The sequence below is a fragment of the Molothrus ater genome, chromosome 14, assembly GCF_012460135.2.
Source record: "Molothrus ater isolate BHLD 08-10-18 breed brown headed cowbird chromosome 14, BPBGC_Mater_1.1, whole genome shotgun sequence".
Taxonomy (NCBI): Eukaryota; Metazoa; Chordata; class Aves; order Passeriformes; family Icteridae; genus Molothrus; species Molothrus ater.
This window is the reverse complement of record NC_050491.2, coordinates 3,790,085-3,813,821: the sequence shown is the minus strand read 5'-3', so window position 1 is coordinate 3,813,821 and position 23,737 is coordinate 3,790,085. Positions and strand designations below refer to the sequence as shown.

At 49.3% G+C, this 23,737-nt stretch overlaps 1 protein-coding gene across 1 annotated transcript in view; it reads right to left on the bottom strand.

Moving 5' to 3' along the window:
• Nucleotides 1–23,737, bottom strand: part of LOC118698577 (gamma-aminobutyric acid receptor subunit gamma-4) — a 41,627-nt gene that overhangs the window by 5,697 nt on the left and 12,193 nt on the right. The window contains exons 4-8 of the mRNA XM_036401971.2: nucleotides 8,015–8,235; nucleotides 7,513–7,595; nucleotides 5,791–5,928; nucleotides 4,225–4,377; nucleotides 964–1,166 (exon numbers count right to left, since the gene is read on the bottom strand). Coding sequence (XP_036257864.1) covers nucleotides 964–1,166; nucleotides 4,225–4,377; nucleotides 5,791–5,928; nucleotides 7,513–7,595; nucleotides 8,015–8,235 — 798 coding nt within the window. The remainder of the gene's footprint in view (nucleotides 1–963; nucleotides 1,167–4,224; nucleotides 4,378–5,790; nucleotides 5,929–7,512; nucleotides 7,596–8,014; nucleotides 8,236–23,737) is intronic.

Here is a 23,737-nt window from a genome sequence, read left to right as displayed (position 1 = left end):
GATCAGATCATCATGGGTGCAGTTCAGTGGAGGGGGATGACTGATCATCCCCAGTCTCTGCACCTGGCTGTGAATCACCACGTTTGGGGAGCTGGCAGCTCCCTGCGTGACTGTGAGCGTTCTCCCGGCACCCCAGGGCACAGCCCGACTCAGCAAAGGCCTGATTGCACTGATTGCCCATCTGTGCCAGTAACAGTCAGTGCAGGAACACGACCTGTTCGATCTGTTCTGGCCTCTTCCCTCATTTCCCTGAGCTCAGCTGCCTCTGAAGACACAGCACACAGCCCAGATGTGTCTGCTGGTTGCTGCCTGCTACTGGAGAAAAGCTGGGGAAAGGCTGTGTGTGACTCCTCTGGGCCCATCGGGAGCCTCACAGAAGAGCTCTGTCCACCCTGGGATAGGAGGATGGGATATCAGGGGTATGAGGGAAATGAGCCTGGCCCCGTAGAGATATGTATTTTTTGTTTCAGTTCTGCCCAGGTCAGAGGCCTCTTTCAGTTCATGTGCCAGAAATACCTGCCATGAGCTAGGGCAGATCTCATGATAGAGGATGAGGATGAAGGGAATGATGATCACCATGGGCTCACTATCCTCACACTCAGGAGAAGACACAAAGAAAAGTCAGTTTCTGCATCTCTGTGACCTGAGATACCTCTCTAATCCAGAGATCAAACTGATACAGGAGTCTTAGAGTGTCATTTACATTCAGTCATGTGAGTCATTCTAAACTGTTCTGATGAGCTCTCCAGCAATTCTGAAGAGGGCACAGCATACCTGGCTCTGACAGGGGCTTCCTTGTTTTAAGGGAGCCTCAGCTGCTTTCTCTGGCTGTGTCTCTCTCCCCTCTCAGACCCACTGGGTGAACTCAGTATGGGTCAGGCCCTAAACCACATCAGCAGTTTCCAATGCAGGCTCAGGAAGGATATTTTTAAATAGCTTGGGGTTGTAGCAGCATCCACCTACCAGCCTGGCTTTCCTGTGGCTGTGCTCCAGGGGTTTCTTGTTTCCCACCAGGTAGTTGAGCGTGGCGTACTCCATGAGAGCGGCGAAGACGAAGATGAAGCACACGGAGACAAAGAGGTCCATGGCAGTGATGTAGGAAACACGGGGCAGGTGCTTGCGGGAGATGGTGCTCAGGGTGGTCATGGTGAGCACAGTCGTGATCCCTGAGAGAGAAAACAGCTGGCTAAGTACTGACAAGGAGTACATCTGTCTTCTATACACATCCACCCCTCAGAACACCCCCATTTCCCCTCTGCTCTGGTTGTCTGGTCCCATTTTGGCTCTGCTCAGCCAGGCTCTGGTCTTGAGGAACCCTCTGACAATGCTCTATGAGAAAGAATGATGCTCAAAACTCAGGTATCACACAGACCATCAGTGTGGACTGGTAAATGAGCGGGAAAATCAGACTCTGCATGAGGCTGGGGTGGTCAGGCAGGGCTTGCCCTCACCTCCTGTCCTCCATGTGCCTCAGTACAGCTTCTAGAAGGATCCACAATCTTCCCAGGCACAGAGGGGAGGCTGACAGGTCTGTAGTTCCTGGGGCCCTCCTTTCTACCCTTTGAAAAAATGGGTGCAATATTTCCCTTTTTCTGGTTACTACCCTGACTTTTCAAGGGTCACAGAGTGGTTTGGAAACCAAATCAGCCATGCATTGGGATGTATCTTGTCAGGTCCCATAGATTTATGGATGTTCAGGTTCTTCAGGTGGTCTCAAAGCTGATCTTGCAGTGAGAGGGACTTTGCTGCTCCTCTCCCTGTCTTGCAGCCCACCCACTGTGGAATGTGGGGAGAGAGGCTGCCAGTGGCGACTGAAGCAAAAAAGAAACCTCAGCCTCCTTCTCATCCATTTTTACCAGTTTGCCAGCTGTATTCAACTTGCTTTGACCTTCCTTTTCTGGTTGACAAACCTGGGGAAGCCTGTGTTAGTATCCTCTGCATCCCTAACCCCATCCCTACACAACTGGCAGTGTCCCTGCACTCCTTCCAGGATACCTGGCCCTGCTTCCACTGCCTGTGCATTTCCTTCTCACCCTTTAGTCTGACCAGGAGCTCCTGGCACATCCATGCTGGTCTCTTGCCTTCCTTTCCTGATTTCTTACACCTGGGAATTGAGGGCCCTTGTGCTCTTTGGAAAATGTCCTGAAAAATCTGCCAGTGCTGTTCTGCTCCCTGCTCATCAGGCTGCCCTGTAGTAGATACAGGTTCCCTTTATTGCCTTGGTCTGATTCCATAAATTTCCAATCTGCTCCTGGCTATTCTTCAGAGACAGCTCTTCACAATCTATCCATCCCCTGATGCAGAGGGCAAGTGTGTAGGAGGTGATAAGGAATTTCTTTTGACATGAGTGGGGCTTGGAATCGTTTTTGCAGGAGCAGCAGCGCTCACGTTTCTGCTTCCAGAGATGAAGTGTCAGGAGCCAACAAAGGATCAGCTACAGGAGCTGGTCCTGTGATCTCATCCACTGATTTTCAGGATGTGGGGAAGAAGCAGGAAGTCCACCTGTTCCTCCTTCTCTAGCATCCACCTACATCCACCTGGCACCCTTCCCTGAGGTCACCTCAGTGGCTCTGGGGGTGAGCATGGCCAAAGATTTTCATGTTTTCCTGCTGTACTTGCAATAGCAGATGTGATGTGACTTCCCATGTTTTTGCAGTGCCAGTGGAACTGATCCAGTTTACATCTCCCCTCATGTAGGCTGGCAGGCTCAAAATGTGCTGGGGATCATTTGTGTAAAGTACAACAGGGGCTGTGGAGAGAATACATTATTCTTCATGGGCTGTAGTCCCTTCCCATAGAGAGGGGCCCCTCTCCTGGGGAAACATGCATTTGTTTTTTGAGACAGTCACTAGAGCTGTGCACATTTTCCTCTTGCTGTTCATTCCTTTACCAGCCACAGACTACAGCACAGCCTCACCTTCATTGGGAATGACACCCTCCTCCTCCTCCCCCCTCCAGGAGCACCAAAGTAATTAATTTTGAGAGGGAGGTGGGGAGACATGGCCATCATGGATGGGCTCTGAATAGCTGATGGCCCCTCCTCTCCTCTCCATGCCCACAGAGACCTGCAGGCAGGGCTGGGAATGCTGCCTCCAATTAAAGGCAAAGTCAGCAGGGCTGATAGGAAGGACAGCACTGGGAATCACAGCTTGCTGCAAAATGCAGATACAGCCAAAACCTACTGAAAACTGCAAAGATGTCCCCAGCACCTATCAGAGCAGCATTCAATCAACAGAAGCATTTCTCCTGCCTCAAGGAGCCACTGCAGTTTGCTGAGAGAATCTCAACAACAGGCAGAGCTGTTGTCCCTCCCTGGGTCCTGTGGGGTGACTGACACAAAAAGGTTGTACCTACAGAGCTTCCAGCTCCTGCCAGAGCCTGGGGCTCTGTGGATGCAGCCAAGCAACTTTGCCCATTAACCCTACAACCTTCCTGTCAGCAGCCCTGCACAGAGGCCTTGAGAAGTAGTGAGGAAATGTGGAAAACGTGCCTGTGACAGGAGCCCTTTGGGCAGCGCTGCAATGCCACAGCTCAGCCATTTTCTCTCCCTTTTGGTGCATGAGAAGATCCCACTGTCAGCTTGGAAAAGTGTTGCAATGTAATTGCAAGTGTGCACCAGCCAAGCTACTTCTAAGATTGTTATCAAAACCTCATGAATTCATCAAGACTATTAGAACAGAAATTGTGCTAAATTAAGAAGGAAGAGGCTGAGAAACCAAATACCAAGACCACAAGAACTAGATAACAGAAGACTGTAAAACACCTAGACTGTAACCAATCATATACTCCAAGAAATACAAACAGAAAATGAGTGAACAAGACAAAAGCACCAATCAAAAAGTGTGTACTTAGTAGTTTAGAAAAATCTATAAATATATGTATAATGTAAACAATAATCAGCTTCTACTGATTACTATTAATCAATTGTTCAAAAGTCCTAGATTTCCCCCAGAAAAGGCTGTGCTTGGGTTTCACATGAAGCCATAAGAGAAGAGTGAGGTGCTCTCCTGAGATAATCCAGCAGCCCAAGCCAGCACACCTGGAGATTTGGTTGAGCTGTGGAGTGTTACACACAGGAAGCTGAAAGAGTGGAATATTCTCTGGTAAGCTCAAAAATGCCAGAAAATGGCAAAGTGCTTCAGGAGATTTTGTAGTCCAACACTGCCAGTCTGCTTGCCTGGCAGGGTTTGACAAGCATCAGACATGCATCATCCTGTCTCTTACCCAGAGATGTCCTGGCTGGCGTAGAGTCTCTCTTGATCCAGAAGGAAACCCAGGAAAGAACAACAGTCAGGATGCAGGGAATGTAGGTCTGAATGGCAAAGTAACCCATACGTCTGCTTAGGTCAAAAGAAACTGTCATCACCATGTACTCCCCTAGGAAAAAGCAACAGACATTGGCATCACAACATGAGGCTTCCTAAACCAGAAAAATCAGCAAAGTTTCAGAATTTGGAGTTTCTGATGAGGCTTTTTTGTTGCTTTAAGTGCCTGTCCATCTGGTTTTGTAGCTGCCCAGACTGTTAACTTCACGTGGCTGGCTGAGCAGGTTTGGTGACTCTGTGGTTTTGTTGCTAGTGGATTCTGTGGCTACATGGCTGGCTCTGTAGCTGCCTTTGTGACTAATTTAGGAGCTGACTTTGTGGTTGCCCAACTGGCTCTTTGCCTGGCTGTCCATATGGCCACCAAGCTGCATTCATACTGGCCTGGCTAAGGACAGTGAAAAGCACACAGTCTGGAAAAGTTTCAGGGAAGGAGCTGCAGAGAGCATTTATCTTCAGCTGATTGCTGCAAGGGTTTCTTTTCTACAGAAGCTCTTTGGCTGTAACAGGCCTGGCTGGCTAACGAACTACCTGAGCTGTGACAAAGGAGGTGTCCTTCAATCACTTCCACTGAGAGTCTGCTCCTGCCTCTGGAAAAGGCATGTGGTGCTGTACATCCTAATTGCTCATTTGGCAACTTACAGTGGTGGCTCTTCCTTTTTTCAGAGGCTCACAGTGAGTATTGGAAAAAAGCCGCCTGACAGCTCTGGGGTTAAGATGGAGCTTGCAAGCAATTACCAAAAAAAAGAGAATTACAAGCATCAGAGGGCCACTGGTGCATTCAAGACACTTTCACTTCTTGTCCCAGTCTGTGCTGCCTTTCTACCCTGGCTGCCACTGTTGAGAGCAGCAGCTTCCTGCAGAGTGGGAGAAGCTCCTGGCTGTTTCAGAGGGCTGAAAAGTATGAGCTCAGCCCACCTTCAGCAATCCAGAGGCTTCCCTCAGCTGGCTCTGGGAAGGAAAGGGGATGTGAGCTATTATGAGGAGGAGGAGCTGAAGGGCTTCCATTATTTAGTTTCTTCACACATGCAGCCTTGTCCCTGTCTCTTAAAGCACAGTTCAGGTGTTCATCAGCCTGACATGAGTTTACAGAAGGAAAGATCGAGGCCTGCAAGTTCTGATTCTTCCAGCCCCGTTCCAATCATAAGCATCACCCAGAGATTACACAGCATGCACACACTGCAACAAAAGGGGATTGAAGCTCCCTCTTCTCTCCCTCCTGACCCTTCAGTTAGGGATAGCTTCATTCACACCAGCACTGTCACCCCACAGTTCACAGATGTGAGTGGTTCTGGTTTCTCCTTGCACCCTTCATCCCTATCACTTCTGCTCCCTCAAGCCAAGCTCCATCTTTTAATTTTTCTCTTTTTTCTCTGACCATGCTGTTGTAACCTCCCTTCCCCACTGCTTTGCCTCCCCCCAAAGCACAGCACAGTGGTGCCCCATGGGCTGCCTCCCCTTGGCTCACCTGCCCCAGTCCTGAGGACCTCTGAGGTGTTCCTCAGCCCCGTGAAGTCGAACTGGTAGAGCCTCCAGGTGCGCTGGTCAGACACCTCGATGGAGTAGCGTCTCCAGCGGTAGACGATCTCCTCCCGAGGGTATCCATCTGGGAAAAGCCATCAGAGCAACACAATGCCACCCAGGCCCACCCTGGGCACCCCCCTGACTGCAGAAACACGGGCATCTCACCAGAGCTGCTCTGCAAACGGCAGCCCTTCAGCAGGTCTTTCTGGTGCCTTTTGTTTAGATTCCCTGAGGCATTCCCAAATGGAATGGGAGTAGGGGCTGAACCTCCCCTCGTGGGCTGCTTCAGATCCTGGGGATGGGGAAGGCACTGCCAGAAACAAGGCACTGCCAGAAACAGAGCCTTTCTAAGGACTGCAGTGCCTGGAATGAGATGTGGGTTGGTCCAAGAGGACCCTGCTGGTTTGAGGAAGAACTTCATTGAGGGTGGCAGAGCAATGGAACAGTGTGCCCAGTGAGGTTGTGGAGTCTTCCTCCCATGATTCTGGAGTCAAAATTCTGGATTCAAACCCCACCTGGCTGCATTCCTGTGTAAGCTGCTCTAGGTGATGCTGCCTGCCAGTGGGACTGTTCTAGAAGATCTCCAAAGGCCCCTTCCAGCCCTGACTCTTCTGCAATTCTGTGACTCCACCAGCCTGAAGTCTTTAAGGGTTTTATCTCCCTGGGGCAGCTGGCACCTCATGAGTGCCATCCCAGCCATGAGTACATCAGGAATACAAAGCTGCCAGCATGGCTCTGGCTGCTCTGTGTGCTCCCTGTACCTCTTGCCCTGGCAGCTGATCTATGGAAAAGAAGGGATGCACTCTCCATGGAGAAGAAACCCTGGCCCTGCAGGCTGCAGCACAGCTTCTCCTGCCTCTGGCTTTCTTGCTAAAGAAACAAGCCTGCAGTGAAGCTGGGACCTGGGAGAAAGTCCCTAGGAGGAGGATGGAGTAAAAGCTTGGCAGCTAACTAACAGTGTGCTTCTAATTATCAAGCATGTACAGCATGCACCACTAATTAGCAAAGATGAGGGGTGGTGGGAGATGAAGGGATGAGATCTCCTCAGCATGCTGCCTCCTTCTGAAGCACCTCAGAGCTCTGAGCTGCATCTCTTCAGTGGCAGGGGAAGCAGGAGAACCCGAGCTCAGATGATTAAATCACATTTCCCACCCACGTACGAGGACAGGGATCTCTTGGTGCAGAGAGGCTCCCTGCAAAATTACCAGAGGAGATGTGATAACATCAGAAGACTTCTCTGCTGAAGAGTCTGGATGAGTAGTGCCTGGGAGGAGAGGTCTGAGTAACCCTCCTTTGGAGCAGAATGTTTCCAGACCTCACTCAGAGAGTGGGAGAAGATGCAAGGCAGGACAGGTGCCATTTGTCCACCAGAATATATCCATGTTCTGTCTGGAGTGACCAGAAGGTCAGTGAAACAATCTCCTCCAACCATCCACCCAAATTAAGGAGAAACTCAGAGATGTTGTGATTCTGTTGCTGATGATCTCTGCTAGCCCAGGAGTGGAAGGATGCTTCAGGCCATGAAGGGTAATGGGCCAGGAAGGGTGCCATAGAAATTAGGTGAAAAAATGTAGCTAAAAGGGAGGGTGGCTTCCCCAGAAAAGAAACCTCCACTGAGGTTTCTCTGCTTGCCTTCTAAAGATATCTTTGAAATATGTATACTCACAACTGGAAAAAACCAAAGGGCAGGAGTGAGTGTCCATTGGGAAATTCTGCAGCTGGAGCAGACATTCAGCCTCAATTGTCAGCCTGAGACAAGGGGAGAGAGAGACAGAGACTTGAGCTGGTGAAGATGGTTTGATTCCAGCACCTAAATGTGACAGAGGCATTCTCACTTCCTTGAGAACTAATTTGCTGAAGATCAGTCTGTTTGCAGGAACATTCCAAACCAGAAATACATGTTTGGATATTTTCAAGGTGAGGAAAAACATGTAAATTTCACCTTCAAAAAGCCCTTCTGTTTAGTGAACTTTTCAGCTCCGTTTATGAGAGTGGGAAGTTATGGGAACAAAGAGCCAAATTCTCTTTTTATTTATCTATCAAACATTTATTCTGTTTATTAACAGAATAAAACAGCTGGACTGACCAAGTCAACATTTTAAAGGATTTTAGTTTAGGGAACCACTTGACCATCTCTTTGTCATCAGACCAGAGCCTGCTGGATGTACCTGAGAGTGTAGAGCACTTTCCCATCATTCCAGATGCGGAGGAGCTGATTGGGAGTGGTTATCCAGTGGGAATCAGCCCGTTTGGAGTTCCTGAAGAAGGTGTCAGGGATCCAGATGCGGCTCACCATGTTGGTGTTCAGCGTCAGAGCCTTCAGCGTGCTGTTGAACCGCAGGCGCCGGTCGTACCACGTCTGGGCAAAGAAGATGTCAATGGTGTATTCCTGGGGACAACAGGGAAGAATGGGATGCTCTGAGAGGGATTCAGGCCAAGCAGAGCCTGCTCCTCTGGTCTGCAGGCTGAACATTGATTTTCTCAGTCTGGGAGCAGGCGTTGGTGGCCTCTGACACCTTTCCAAGCTCACCAGTAGCTCACAGCCAGGACATCCATGGTGTAGCCACACATTTCTCTTCACAGAGAAAAGCAAGGCACGATTCTTCCCAAGAATATTTCTGGGTTTCACATTCTCTGAACCTCAGAGAAAGGAAACACAATTCTTATCTTATTTGCTGTGGCTGTGTTTGTGTAAAAGTAGAATGCAATGTGGAGATTGTTTACCCACAGTGATGGTGTTTTGTTTCCTTGGCCTGTCAGGGCCAGGTGTGTGTATGTGTGTGTCAGGACTGTCAGCTGACACTCTCAAGATCCTGGGCAGTGCAGAGCAGTTGTGTGCAGGGTTGAGTGCTTGGCAGATCCAGTTTTAGATGTACAGAATAGTATAGTATAATAAAGTAATTAATTAGCCCTCACAGCATTGCTATACCGTGGCACACTCAGGAAGAGCCAGAGACTCTGTGTTCACTGCTGGGCTGAGCCTGGCCCTTGCCTGGAAAACCAGGACCATACAAACAAGACCTTGGGCTTCCTCTTGGCAGACAACTCAATACTCCTTTTAAGCTCAGGCATGAAGGGGAAGTGTGGACATTGGCTGAATCCAACCTTAAGTTCAGCTCCCCCTTTCAATCACAGGCAGGGAAAGCTGCTCCCCAGCTAGGCAGAGAAGGCAAGCAGACAGCTCTTTCTGTTATTTACTGGGGGACAGCCCAGCCCTGTTCCACACTCCTCATTTGTACAGAGAACGATGGTAGTGCTAAAAAAAGTTTATAAAAATGTAAAAAATAAAAAAAAATGTAAATAAATCTAGTGGTAATCCACCCCTTGCTACAGGACTGAAAAGGGATTATCTGAAAACTCAGAGCACTCTGGGTCCTTGGGTGGATACCCCTTGCTGGAGATTAGAAAAGAAAGCTGGGCCTGCATGGTCCCAGCTCTGAGTGAAACCAGTTAAAAATCCTGAGTCTTTCACTGAAAAGAGATTTTCCACTATAATAAGGACCTCCAGTTTTGGTAAGGGAGTGTGTCCTAGCTTTGGATAACTGGCAGATGTGAGAGGCAGCTCCTGCCTGGATTGGACTGGCAGTAGCCCACACCATTAGCCCACCACTCTGCTGCTCGCTGCCGCAGCTCAGTGTGCTCCTTAAACTCCTTTTCAGCCTGCCTGAGAAGGTGCTAATTAATGCCATGCAGGAACAAGTCTGGCACTCAGCAGCTGTCTGAACCAGACCCAGATCCAGTCCCACCAGTGCATGCTGCAGTCAGTCACCTGCTCCCGGGAGCTCCTGACGTGACTTTTGGTCCCTTTCACTGCTGTTGAACCCGCACGACCCCCACTGCCTCCCTCTCTTTTGTGTGCAGAGATGAAGAAAGTCTGACTTTGCCATCCCTCCCTCTCACTCTCCTCCTCCCTCTATTGATTTCTCTCGGTGGAATTTTTATGACTGCAGCACATCCTCCCCTGGCTGCCGGTTCAGAGGCGGCTCCTCCAGCCCTGCTGCTGGAATAGCTGCAGCACTCCCTGGGACAGCGCGTCCTGCGGGGGGCAGCCAGGGCCCTGCTCCATCCTCCTCCCCTGGCAGCCAGCAGAGAGGAGTCATGGGTGCCCTGCATGTCCCTTTTACAGGAATGAGATGGTGAGGGAAGAGATTTTGCCATCAGTCGCTCTCCAGGCTGATGCTCCACCCTGGTTAGGCACAGGGATGAGCAAAGGGGACAGGGACCCAAAGGATGCCCAAGGGGGGAGAATGGGGACAGGTGCAGCATGTTCAGAGGGGTGGCTTTGCTTCCACAGTTCATTCAAAGCAGACACAGAGTTAAGGACAGCAGCAGCTCTCACAGCCAAGTGCACAGAGCCAGGGGCTGGGGGAGCCCATCCCAGCACCTGAATGTGCTGGATCATGTAGGAAATGCAGGGCAACCCCAGCAAGGGGAGGAATGATGCATCTGACTCCACGGATATCAGAAGCCTAATTAATTACTTTATTATACTGTATTATTCTATACTATATTACACTATATTACACTGAATCTGCACAAGCACCCAACTCAACTCAGCTGCCCAGAATCCTGTCACTGTCTGCTGACCCATAGTCTGCACACACACCTGGGCCTGACAGGCCAAGGAAACAAAACACCATCACTTTGGGCAAACAATCTCCACATTGCATTCTACTTTGGCACAAACACAGGCACAGCAAATGAGATAAGAATTGTGTTTTCTTTCTCTGAGGTTCCTCGCTGCGATTCCCAGAAAATCCTTGGGAAGTTGAGCCTTGCTTTTCTCTGTGAAGAGAAATGTGGCCACAGGATCACACCGGGTACTGCTTGGGTATAGAGTATGTGGTGATGGAGACATGGAAAAATGTGAAATAAAAGCAGCATTGTTGCAGCGTTGGGGCCAAAATAGCACAATATTTGACAAATTCTCCCCCATTACTGCACACCCTGTTTGAGTTCATGTGAGTTTACATAGCTCCTCCTAAGTAATATCTCCAGTGTAGGAGAAAGCAACCAAAACTGCAGTGATAAATTAATGTTTGATGTCACTATCAGTGTTTAACTCCCAACTGGAGTCACTGGTGACATCTCACTTCTGGGCTGTCTGCTCAGTTGTGTCCTGCCTTAAAGTTCAGCACTCAAGTCTGGGATAATCAATGCTAACACTCTGCAAGAGTGGAGGGTCAGCTATCCCAGGGGCTTAGCATTTGTTGTCAAGCTCAGATTTTCAGGAGGGATCAGCATTAAAGAGCTCCTCCTGTGCCATTCATAGCCAGCCTTTGCAAAAGGTGTGGTGCACAAGTCATTCAGCTCTTGTAAAGCATCTGAGCTGTTATTGTCACTGTCCTGTGGTTTGATCTCATTTCAGTGGCTATTATTAGCACAGCTACTCACGAGGCAGAACTTAGGAGCTGAGCTGGCTCCCTTGCCTCCCTGTAGGGAGCCCATTGGGAGTTTTTGGCATTTACAAATGTATTTTCTTTCAGAATTATCCGAGGCAAGATATATACAAAAGTGCTGTGGCCTTTAGGAGGACTTTTACCCTTCCAGCTTCCTCCCCCATGCTGCTGTGTGAGTGAGCATTGTGTGGCCCCACTGGGGCTAAACCACAACAGCTCCTGAAGAATTCAGCACCCATTCCCACCAGGAACCCTCAGTGATGCTGAGGAGCCTTGCATGGCTGGGGTTTTGCACTGATCAGCTGTGGGATGGTGCTCAGACCCCTCTCTGGGTGTTATTGAGATCCCACTTAGCTGCAGGCATCTGCCAAGGTGATTAAAACTGGAGGTGCTTGACCATGGAGTTCCTACAGCTTTTAGGGACTGCTGGTGGGGGATCTCAACGTGAAGCAGTCCAAGTTGTGTTATGGAAATACCTCTTAATAATATATTAAGAATAAACTCTTCCTGACCTTGGGAGAGTCAAAGACCAAAGCTGAGTGGCTGGAGTTTGGCAGGATGAGCTCAGCCCATAAAACTCAGGGCACTGTTTCTCCATCTCCTGCACCCCTGTAGGTTTTCTCTGCCCCTGACACTCAGCCATCAGAAAGAGACTTCTCAATGCCTCGATTTCCCCATGTGGAAAAGGGTTATTGTAAAATACGCCCCCACCATTACTGCACCATCTGCTGTGCAGCACATGGAGGTTGTTAACTCCTCTGTGAAGGCACAGGCATTTTTAGTGGTTTTAACAGAAGGAGCTAACGAAGGAAGGAGGAATTGCTTTAACAGTTTGGCCACACCATTTGGATCACACACGTGGGGTAGCACACACATGTTGGCACGCATGCAATATTCCATCCAATTTCAGTCATGGAATAACAAATCCAACTCCCCATGAGGCAAACCCAGAGGGCTGCCTGCCCTAAATGCTGTCACATGAGTTTATCCTGTGCTAAGGGATGCCCTGCAGCGTGTCCTCTGCTGGCTGAGTGTGCTCCAGCCCAGCCTTGCTGGCCCTTGGGCACTGTCATCACCTGGTACTGCTGCACACCCCTGAGCAGCCCTGGTTGTCCTCATGTGGGCAGCACAGATGCTGGTGGAAACACAGTTCCAGAGAATGGCATGACCTGCAAACATTCAATGGAAAGAATGGTGTTCGGTAAAAGAACATTTGTGAGAAATAAAAGGATGGGGAGCTGATGGGGGTGTTTCATATTGGAAGAAAAAATAACAACAAAAAGATTTTATTGTGTTCTCAAAGCCTTTCAGTTTTCAAAAGCTATGATTTTGCTGTGTGAAAAGTAATTTCTAAGAAAACTCCAAACATTTTCAATCCAAAAGAAAAGAGACCTGTTCAGAAATCAGCCTGTCCCCAGCACAGAGGAGCTGGGAGCTGGCCTGGTGTGCTATGCTACCCTGAGGGCAGCTCCTTGGGTTATCTCTGCTCCCTGCGTTATCTCTGCTCCTCTACCCTCAGAGATGGGGAATCAGCCCACATTCCCAGGCAGATCTGGCTTTAGGAACTCTGCTCTGGACCAAGTTCCACCCTGGGTTCAGAGCAAATGTAATTTAGGGGCTGCTGAGTTTCAGAACAGCTTAAACTCACAGGGTTTGCATGACAAGATTTGAAGTGAACAGTGTGTGTTTTCAGGTTACCTTACACACCAAACAAACACAGCTGGGCTCTGCCAAAGCACCCTTTCCAAATGGCTTTTATCAAGTTTGTGTGCTCAGTTCAGCTGACCCCTCTCAAGAGTGCAATAAGTGGGAACCAGAGGGGCTGGGACCCTGTGGTTCCTCTGTTCCATTTATGAGCTTTTTTTTTCTGTGTTAAGAACTCAGCTTTCTGCCAAGTGCCAAAGAGAGGAGGAAAGCCATGAGACGAACATGTCATAGATGGCCTCCTAAATTAGGATAAAATGAAGCATTTAAATGTGGTTTTTGAAACTTCACTTGTATTCAACAGCAACAAGAAAAGCTCTGAACAGAGGGCTCAGAGACCTGGAAACACCTTCCTCAATTTTCCTCTGCTGGAGAGATAGTTTAGTCTCTTCCAACTCAGAATACTCTGTGAAAAACCCTAAATAACAGAGGGGCTGAGAGATTAATCTCCTAGACAGTCACTTTCTAGCTTTCATTGTTCTGATATTTGTTTTTACTCACAGAGCTCCCTTCCCTCTTCACCTCCAAGCAAATCCCTTGCTGCAGTCCAATAAAGCAGGGACAGCATTTCTGGTGCTCTGACGTGGGTGTGATGTGGCCATGCTGCCAATCACACAGCCAAGCAAAGCAAATGTCACAGGCATCTCAGGGATGCTGCAATTCAGGGAATTCTCAGAAGTTCTTTCTTAGAGGACACGCAGGAATGGGATGGTTTCTTTCAAGGGCTGGTAGGACACTCTGTGCTCACTCTGTCCACACCCCCACAGCCCTGCCCAGGTGAGCATTTTCCTCTCCAGGACAACCCAAACACTTTTCCAGCCTGCAAACATCTCAGACAAATCCTGGCTTGCACCACACATGTGTCTCCACATCCCAGAGAACACATTCTACAATAGTAAAAAGTCTGGAGATGCCTTCAAGACTAAATAAACAACCTAAATAAGAGAACTGTATGTTGAAGATTGCAATGCAAGGTGTTTTCAATTACCATCTGTATGGCAGATTATCTTTTGTCAAGTGGGCAGTTTGCCTTATCTCTCTCTCTGAGTGACCACAGTCACTCCTCCCTGGGAGGGGACATCTGCTGATAACAGCCATGGAATGTCACTGCATGGCTGATAAGAGCTACAGCATCCCATTGGGAGATGTGAGCCCAGGGGGAGGAGCCAAGCATTCCTACCTGGATATAATCTGGAGATTCTGGAACACCAGCACAGCTTCTGCACTGGATTCCCCAGAGGAACAGCAGCTGCCTCTCCTTCCCCTGGATCTTCAGAGGCAGAATCCATCCTTCTCTACAGGATCCCTGCTCCAGCAGAGCCACCCCTGGCACTGCAGGAGGGCTGAGCCACAATTCCAATGGCACTGCTGCCAGCACCCTGACCCACAGGGTGTCAGGCTGGGTTCTGACACTGTCAGTGTGTTCTAGTGTCCTGCATTGTTTATTTTATCCTTTTATTTTTTTCTTCCCTATTAAAGAACTGTTATTTCCTGCTCCCGTATTTTTTTCCCTGAGAGCCCCTTAATTTAAAATTTACAGCAATTCAGAGGGGTGGGGAGGGTTTACATTCTCCATTTCAGGGGAGGGCTCCTGCCTTCCTTAGCAGACTCCTGTCTTTCCAAACCAAGACACTGTATTTTAGAATAATCTTGATATTTGAATGCACCACTTCTTGTCCCTCCAGCTGGTGGGCAGGGATGTGCTGCTGGGCATGACATGTGTGGGCAGCCAGCAGAGGGAACAGGCACCAAAAGCACATGCTGTGCCCAACACTGACCACTTCAGGGACTGCCTGGGCAGTGCCAGGCTCCTCCCAGCTCTGCCATTAGTAGTGTGGGACACCTCACTTGTGGCCACCTCCATGGCCCTGCTCTCGATGAGATCTGTCTCTCCAACACAACGACCAAAAGAATGAGAATATAAGTTTAATTCCACCTCCAAGGTCCTCTTCCCTTGAAATCAGACCCCAGAGAGATTTCTGGACATGGTGCTGGAGTGGCTGGGGGAGCTCTCAAGGACAGCAGGAGCAGAGCTGTGGTGATCTGTGCTTTCAAGGTGACACACTGAACTTCCCATCTGTTTCACTTCTGCAGCAGCACCAGCAGTGCTGTCCTTGCCTGAATGTCTTTTGCCTCTGTCCAGGGAATCTCAGTTGAAAGAGAGTTCTTTTTTTAATACAAACATGCTATTAAAAACCATCTCCATGTCCTGTGCTCGTGCCAGGAGCTGTCAAACAAGTCATGCTATAAATGCTGCTCTGTCAGTTGCAAACTCCCCCAGTCACGGCTTGCTCACCCCTAGAGCTGGCAGATGGGAACTGGACAGGGCTTTCAAACCTGTGCTGCCTTCTGAGAGCCCCATCTGCCTGCTCCCTGCAACTCTGCTCCTTCCTGCTGCCGTGGATGTGCAGGGGGGGGACATCTAAAAGGCAGGTTTTACACTCCTGACAGCCAACCACCCCAAATCCTTCCTTCAGAGATGTTCCCCTCCTGCCCTGCAGTGATGTTATCTCACCCCAGGGTGCCCATTCCTCTTTCCTTGGGCTCTCCCTGTGAGCCCCAGGGGCACAAGACCTGCACGTGTGTGTTTTAGCATCTGTTAGCAGCCATCACCCAGAGGACTGAGGAAAGTCCTTGAGGCCAGACATGACATCAGCCAGACTCTGCTCTGCAGAAGCACAAGTCTGTCTGCACTGTCCCTGATGAGGTTATCACTGAAAAGGCAGAGGTGTGGACACAGGATGCTCAGATGGGGCAGAATTGATTAAAGGGGAAGGTACTGAACACTGAAATATTATGCAAAGCATCTCAGGGAAGGAGCCACCTCCTTTTATCTTGATTTTTTTTTCCTCCACTCTCAGGAGAGGACCTGCTCTGGGTGCAAAGTCACATGAAATTCTGATGCAGATAAGATGCAGCCCAGTTTCCACAATCTCTGCAAAATACCTGGGCAAGGCAAAGCTAGGTTTGTCCAAAGTCTTGTCTTCATGTCACACCTCACTGCTAAATGCTTAACTGCTCCCTACAATGTCAAAGGAACTTTGTGCAGAAGAAGAAAGCAGGTGGGGAAAGAGAAGAGGTGAGGATGGAAGATGTGAGGGCAGAGCAGCAGAGATAACATAGGATAATTGGAGGAGATATTTTACACTTTGGGCAGGTGCTGTTGTTCATCTGTCCTTCTGGCTCACGGGGTGTTTGAGGAGACAAAAGGAAATTTCCTTGGGAAGGGCTGGAGCACAAACCTTCTCACTGCATACAATTAACTCCCCGGGATTGCTCCCCCAGAACAGCTTGACAAGATTCAGATGAGAAGCTGGAATTTCTTTAATTGTATTTCCCATTCCCGTGCCACCCACTGTGACTAAAATGAAACCCTGGGATGAGCAGTGCAGAACTGCCCAGGACTGGGGAGCAGCTGCTGCAGCCCTGCTCTGTGAGAAACACTCACTCACTCCCAACAAACACTGACGTAGGATTGACGGGGGTAGCACGGTCGGGACGGGTGGAGACGAGAGATCTCTGCAGCCAGGGCTGGAACTTGGGGTTCATTGCAAAGGGCCTGGGGGCAGGGCCCTGCTGGGAGCTGCCAGGCACAGCTCAGAGCAGGACTGAGGGAGAGAGGGGGAGAGAGGATGGGAGGGGAAGAGAGTAAAAGATAAGAGAGTAAAAGGGGTAAGAGAGTAAAAGCCAAGAGCTAAGAGACAAGAAGTAAGAGTGCAAAGTTCTCGTTACAATACAATAAATCTTCTGTGTTGAATATTCTGATTCTCACTAACCAATCTAGTACAATATACAATCCTATAGCATTTACATACAGCCTATAAGAATCATTACATTACCACACTGTGTTACATTTTAAACCCTACAAACTCCTCTTTGGGCCCCTTCTGCCAAGCTGGCAGGGTCTGCTCTGACCCTTGGGCCTCTCTGCAAGCAGAGGGTGTTGTTCCATCAAAAGGGGATCACCTTCAGCTGGCCATGCCATTGTTTCCAGTTGTTCAGTAACTGAGGGATCTCAAAGCTTGCTTTCATTTCAATCTCGCTTATAGTTTCCATATTCTCAAAATCTTTTGCCAGGCAATCACATTTATAAGGCTTTCCTGTTCCATCTTCCCCAACACACTGAGCTCTGGCAAACCACCTCTGCTGGCAGCACATTGAGAGGATCCAGCAGAGCCCAGACCTGGGCTGAGAAAGGACAGTGCACCCAAGTCCCTGGGATGCCACCCACGCTATGGAAATGCCTGCACTGGCCAGGAGAAAAACCACCTGTATAAATCCCTGTCTGATTGTCACCCTCAAGGTAAAAAAAGGACATTCAAAACATCTGAGAAAGTTCTGTTTTCACAAAAGGGGAGCAGTTTGTGCCCTCTGCAGAGATCCTCACTGCTGACCCTGTTCTCTCCTGGCCCCGGGTGAAGGAGGAGATGGGAACAGTGCTCTGCTTCACCAACTCTTTCAAGGAAATCTGTTTCATGTTGTCTCTCATGCTCCCTTGCTGTGCTTACCACCTCTCTCTTCCTGCCCTGCCAGTTCCTTGATATTCCTTCTCTCTGCCTCATTTTGTTTTTCCTTCTGCAGTTCTTTTCAAGCCACCACACAATCACAGCCCAGCCCTAATGAGATTTGAAGGGAGCACCAGGCTGTGGAAAGCAGCTGGGAGAAACTAATCAGGTTACAAAAAAAGAACAATTTCTCTCTGCCTCCCCTGTTGGGCACTGGGATGGCGAAGCAGCAGGAGAGCAGTTGCAGAAGGGTTACCAGGGCAGCTGATTCCCCTCTCTGGGCACAAATCCACACTTCAGGCCAAGTGGGGAGGCCATCTGGCACTCAGGTCACCAGCCCTGGGCCAGCAGGACCTGCTGAGCTCTGCTCCTGAGGGCTGCTCACTTCCCATGGCACCTGGTGGGTGCAAACCACTCTCCTCAGAAATGAGGGATTGATATTCCCAGCCTTTATTTTTCCTTCTCCCAACTGTTTTGTACAGTCTCTGCCTGCTGTAGATGCCTCCTTTGAGACTCAACCACTTGACCTTCCCCAGCTCCCCTCAATGACTTCAGAACATCTTTGGGAAGTGGTGACAAAGATAAAGGCTCTGTTTTCTATTCAGTGGTGTAAGAAATACTCTGGCAGATCTTGTATATCCAGAATCACACACAGAAAGAAACCAAACAATGTGGGATCTTTGGGTTAGTCCAAAGTTCCTGGGAGGTGGACAGCACATCTTTAACTGCTCCTTACCAAATTCCAGCACCTGGACTTGGCTTTGGCTTTCTGTGAGAGCAGAAATAGGGATGTATTTTCATCTTGCTGATCCAGAGAGAGGAACCAGGGTCCATTGTGCCTCCTCACAAGGTACAGAGTCATGTGCAAGACTAAGGCTGCAGTCCCTGGACATGCCAGCCCATGGAGGGAAATGGCTCATCCTGAATGTCACAGGTTTCTCTGCCCACAGCTTTTCTTTCCAAGAACCAAATGAAGATCACCCAGTTATCATCTTAACTTCACCCCTATGGCTGTAGGAACAACCAACCCAACTCCCTGAAGCTTTTCCCACTCCTCTACCCTGCTGCTCTGCTTCCTCTGCTTGCCTTTACAACACTGCTGAGGTGGCTCTGGGTGACTGTGGAGGAGAACGACAGACTAAAGGCCACACTCTGCTGTGGGAGGCAGCACAGGTGGCAAATTTGGAGGGAGAGAGAAGCTGATTGAGGGGAACTGTCAGAAACAAAGCTCCCAGCATTTGGAGAATCCCCACTGTGACCTCCCCTGCTCCCCAGCCACATGGAGACAAGGTGTTCCCCTGCCCACACTCCCGAGTGTTTTGGTTCACACCTCCCACGGGCATCTGCCTTTAGGGGGGAGCCTTTAGCACCACCTGCAATTCCCCTGTTGAACAAAGATGATCAGATGGCTGGAGCCATTCCTGGTCAGGGAACAAACACACAAATTCCAGCTGCAGGTCGGGGAACAAACACACAAATCCTCACCACGGAGTTCTCTGGAGCGGAGATGGACACACAAAGCTTTTGCCAGGGTCTCCAGCCATCATGCCCCTTTATTCCCCCACCCACAGTGCCCCAGGCAGCCAGCAGGATCCCTGCAAAGCTGCAGACTGGGAGTTGGTGGGGCAGTGCTGGTGTGACATGGCTGCAGTGTCCACCTGCCCAGCCACTGACCAAATCTCACCAAGCTGGAGCCACAGAGACACCAAGGCAATTTGAAAAGATGTGAGGAGCAGCAAAGCCCCAGGAAGGCTCATGCTGGCTTCTCACTTCCAATTTGTACCACGGGCAATTAAACCTTTCCTGTGCATGGAGATGGGATGCAATAATCAGAATATTCTGCTTTTAGCACCGAGGCATGAAGAGGTCCTTGAAGCATATTGATTGTGGTCACCCACAACTACTGAATTCTGAGAAATGGTCTCCATTTTGTGACACATTTATAGCAGGCAGATTTCACAACAGCCTTTTAAGGGAAATGGTAGGATGGCTTCATCTGGGAATGCATGGAAATAAATAGAACTGATTTCTACTGGAAAAAAAAAAAAAGGTGTTTTGCTCAAAATAAATTAAAATTGTCAAACCCTAAAATGAATTACCTCAACCTTATAATTTCATTCAAAAACTTCTTTTTCTTCAGCAAGCTAACAAAATATTTCGTTTTACCCTTATCTAGTTGATGCACTTCACTTTGACGTTTATTTCCAAATACTCATTTTCTTGCTTTACTTATGCAGGACAGAATTTATCACCATATGAAGAGCAAATCAAAACAATCTGATGAAACCAAATGTAAATGTTTTGATTGTCCCTGAACCCATTTCTCCTTGGAAATGCTGAAGAATTCTGGCTATTTGTCCCAAGTGGGAGGGGAGAATGAGCCTATCTCTCCTATGATGCTGCCGTTTGCCCTAGACCAGAAACCTTGGCCTCAAACCCTGGCCTCTGACCAGCTCTGGGCTTGATTCTCACACACCTGAAATATCCCATCCTCTCCTGCAGAGACATCTAAGGCCTTCAGTTCAGATAAATCAACTCTGCCTAAAAATCATTCAGCCCAGCGAGTGACAACTATTGGTACAGCTCACAGTCCATATATCTGTCAAATTTGACACAGCAGAGCTCTCCCTTTGACTTGGAAGAATCAATTTAATGAGGGTCAGAGCACAGATCAGTAGCTGGATCACACACAGCCTCCTGCCCTGTCCACGAGCACAGCCTGGGGATCTGCAGGGCAGCTCCTTTGGGTGGCTGAGGTGGAACCAGTGCTTTGCATCCCCTGCAGTGCAGTGGGCACAGCTCTGTGCCCACCCTGCAGCAATGCAGCCTCTGCATCACAGCAGAGCCTCTTTGAATGGCCTGCCAAGCTGAGAGCCAGCAGCAGGACAGACCCCAGCAAGGACACTGCCCTGGTCACTGAGAAGTGGCCCTGTGGCTCTTTACCAAGCAGGAAGCCCCATTGCTGGCAGAAACATCTGGAAAGGGGGACTGGGTGCAGCTGCTGTGACCCCAGACTGTAGGAAAGGTTTCCTGTGGGTAAGGGTGAGGAGGCTTTTCAGCCTTTGCTGTCCTTCTTCGCCTCTGAATCTGTTGCATCACTACTGGAGAATGTTCAGTTTCCCCTGGATGTTAAAGAGACCATCTTTCTGGTATTTAATCTGGTGAGCTTCCCCTATACAGGCTGCAGCTTCTCTAGAATGAAGGCTGAGATTTCTAGAGGGGCTGATGAGACCCCTGACCCAGGAGTAGACCCAGGCATGGAAAATCCTGAGTGGTGTGGGAAATGGGAGGGTATGGGCCAAATCCTGCAGGAATTCTCTGACCCCATAGCCATTATGCTCTGGGGTCAGGCACAGAGAGCACAGCAGCTCCTCGGGTGCCACTGGTGCATCCCTCCCAGGCTGCCTGCAAAGGTTCAGGGCCAGCACATCCCTTCTGCTGCATTCAGCCCAGCTGAAGAGATGCGAGCTTTCTCCCGAGGCTGGCACGGAATGAATGAGGGATTGAGTCATTGCTGCCAGCAGAAGGGCGGAAATGGGATCCGTGAAGGAATTTACAAGAGCCGATTACTTCATTATGGATGTTGATTTATCCCGCTGCCCCAGGGCCAGAGGCTGCCCCGCCTGTGGCTGCGGGAGGCACCTGTGTGCCAGCACTGATGCTGCAGTTTAAGAAACCTTTAAGTACAGCCACATTCCCCATTTAGCACCAGGCTGCGAGCACAGATGTTAATTAACTTTAGGGCTTTGCTCTCCAGAAATGTCTCCGAGGAAAAGAGGAAAAGCTCTTTCCCTGCCCCCAGGAGGCCACTGTCCAGATTTTCAGGTTTTATTTAGCTCCAAATTTCAGATGCAAACCTCCAGCTTTTCACTGATAACAGACTCCTTGAGTTTTCTGCACAGCCTGTAAATAAAATACCAACATGGATGTCACACAGAAAATATCTGGAGGGGATTAGTGTATGTTCTGGATAATAAAAGGAGCTGGCTGAATTATTCATAGTGAATAAATCAGCTCTTTTCCGTTTTGGAAGCAAACTTTGACAATTCTGGAAGCTCTTGGGATATGTTTAGGGTGGGAGCAGCTTATTTATTTCATTAGACCTTTAGCTGCAGCCCGTGGTTTGTCCCACATTGTCCCACACAAGTCACACGTGGTTGGTGTCATTTCTCAGTGGCCCGAGGGGGGTTTGTAGGGAAAGGCAAACTTTTCATGAGGAGAGCTGCTGCCCTTCTGTACCTGACCTCAGTGCTGTGTGAACACCTGCATGAGGGGCAGTGCCTGCTCCTGAACATCAAGGAACCAGGAGATGTGAGCCCTCTCCAAGCACAGGAGGGTTTGTGAAGACACAATAAATGCGGCACAGCTCCGAGCCATCACTCAGGCACTGAACACAACAGCCAGAAAAAGCACTGGGGCTGTTAGAGAACAACACCACCTCCAAACACTTTAAATTTCTGTGATCCACGTTGTTTTCAGGGACCAGGCTAGCCCATGAGTGTGTCCTGCAGAAGCCCAGCAGGTTCATGCTGATGGCCAACCCTTGGCACAGCACTGCAGTGTGCTTTAGGCACTGCAATCCACCCTAAAGTGGGTGCATCTGGGCTATTGCCTCCCAGACAGATGATTTGTGAAGGATTTTTAAGTCCTTTCAGTTGAGAAGTGCTGTGCAACTGCTGGAACCTATTATTATCAGGGAAGGAGGGGGGAGGTAGCAAATTTCCTTTACCTATAGGCTTATCTTGTGCTCCAGAGCAACACAGTGGAGCATTTTAAACAGCATGCCATTTTCAATTCATTTCCTTCCTACTTATTCCAAAGCAGCCAAAGCTAAGTATAATCAAGACTTAAGTGTTCCTCAGAGCCATACAATTATTACTGGTCTTGGTTTCCCTGTCTTTTAGGGAGAAAGGAAGGAATTAACCCAAGCCTTGCAGCGGGACAGTGGGGCTGCTTTAACAGAGCACTTTTTGGGATGTGGCTCAGCTTCCCCAGCCTCCAGCTGCTCCAGGGCTCTCTGCAAGGCTGGCTTAGCTCCTGTAGAGCCCTGCTCCCCTCTCGGGGGTCTCTGGGGGAGCTCAGCCCTTCCCGAGCAGCTGCTGCCTCGCTGCTTTCTCTGATCAGGCAGGGATTGCGATCCGCAGCTCCGAGGGGAGCAGCAATCCTCGGAGAGGGGCTCTGCAAACACCCAGTGCCTTCCTGGCCCGCTCAGCCATCTCCCCACGAGCCGGGATGAAGTGCCCCAGGTCCCCAAGCTCTCTCTGTCACATCATCCCCTTCCCAAGCACCAGCCCTTGTCAGCTTTAACTTTGAAAGCCAAGCCTCCCTCCCTGCCTCCTCGGGATTTACATGAAAGGGGTCAGTGGGGGGTTCTCTTCATTCATGCTGGGCTTATACTTCTAAATTATAAAGTGTGTCAAATGAGGATTTAATTTATATTTAACAAGACAATGTTTGTAAATTAATTATTCATCAGCTGATAAGGAATAAACTTTTCCCTCCCTCCTCCTTTTTCACAGCATCTCCACGAATGCACCCTATGTGCAAATCTATTAAATGCTTTCTGCAGTACTCCAGATGTGGGAAAATATGTTTTTCACCCTCAATTTCGTGAGTGTGTTGCACGGTAACTAATGTAGAAAAGCAGAGCATTATGAATTTAACAGTGTGCAGCTTCTCCTTCCTAGAGAGGCAAGGGGGAAAAGCCAACGCTTGTATTTGGACATATCACCTTCTTCAGGTGCCAGCCCCCCACTCACAGGCAGAGATAAGAAAACAATTTGCTGTAACAATGGAGATAGGAGCTCAGAAACCCCCCTGGAAATCACAGGCACTTCCGAGGCAGCAGAACCTGTGCCCCTGGTGAATGATGGAGGCCAATTTTGCTCTTTCCATCTTTATTATCATTAAGTAATGAGATTGAGGTGGTGTACAACACCAGCAGAAGGGCTGTCATTCTGTTTTGCTACAAAATTTGGCACACAAGGGCATCTCCTCCTCACACACAGCAAACAAAGGAGTCCTCAGCACCCCAACCAGCCCTTAGTGCAGTGCCTCTGATCCCAGACACCTGAGGCAGGTAACCAAGGATGACTGAAATGTCTCCATTCACCTTTGCCAGGAGGCTGCCACAGTGTCTGGACCATGCTCTCAGTCTGGCTCCTCGAGCCTCATGCCCTGTTTTGTGTAAGAAAGGAAGAAAAGGACATTCAGCTCTGGCCTCTGGGAAGAATCTGAGAAGTTCTGAGCAAGACTTGCTCCATCCCCAGGCTCAGAAGAGAAG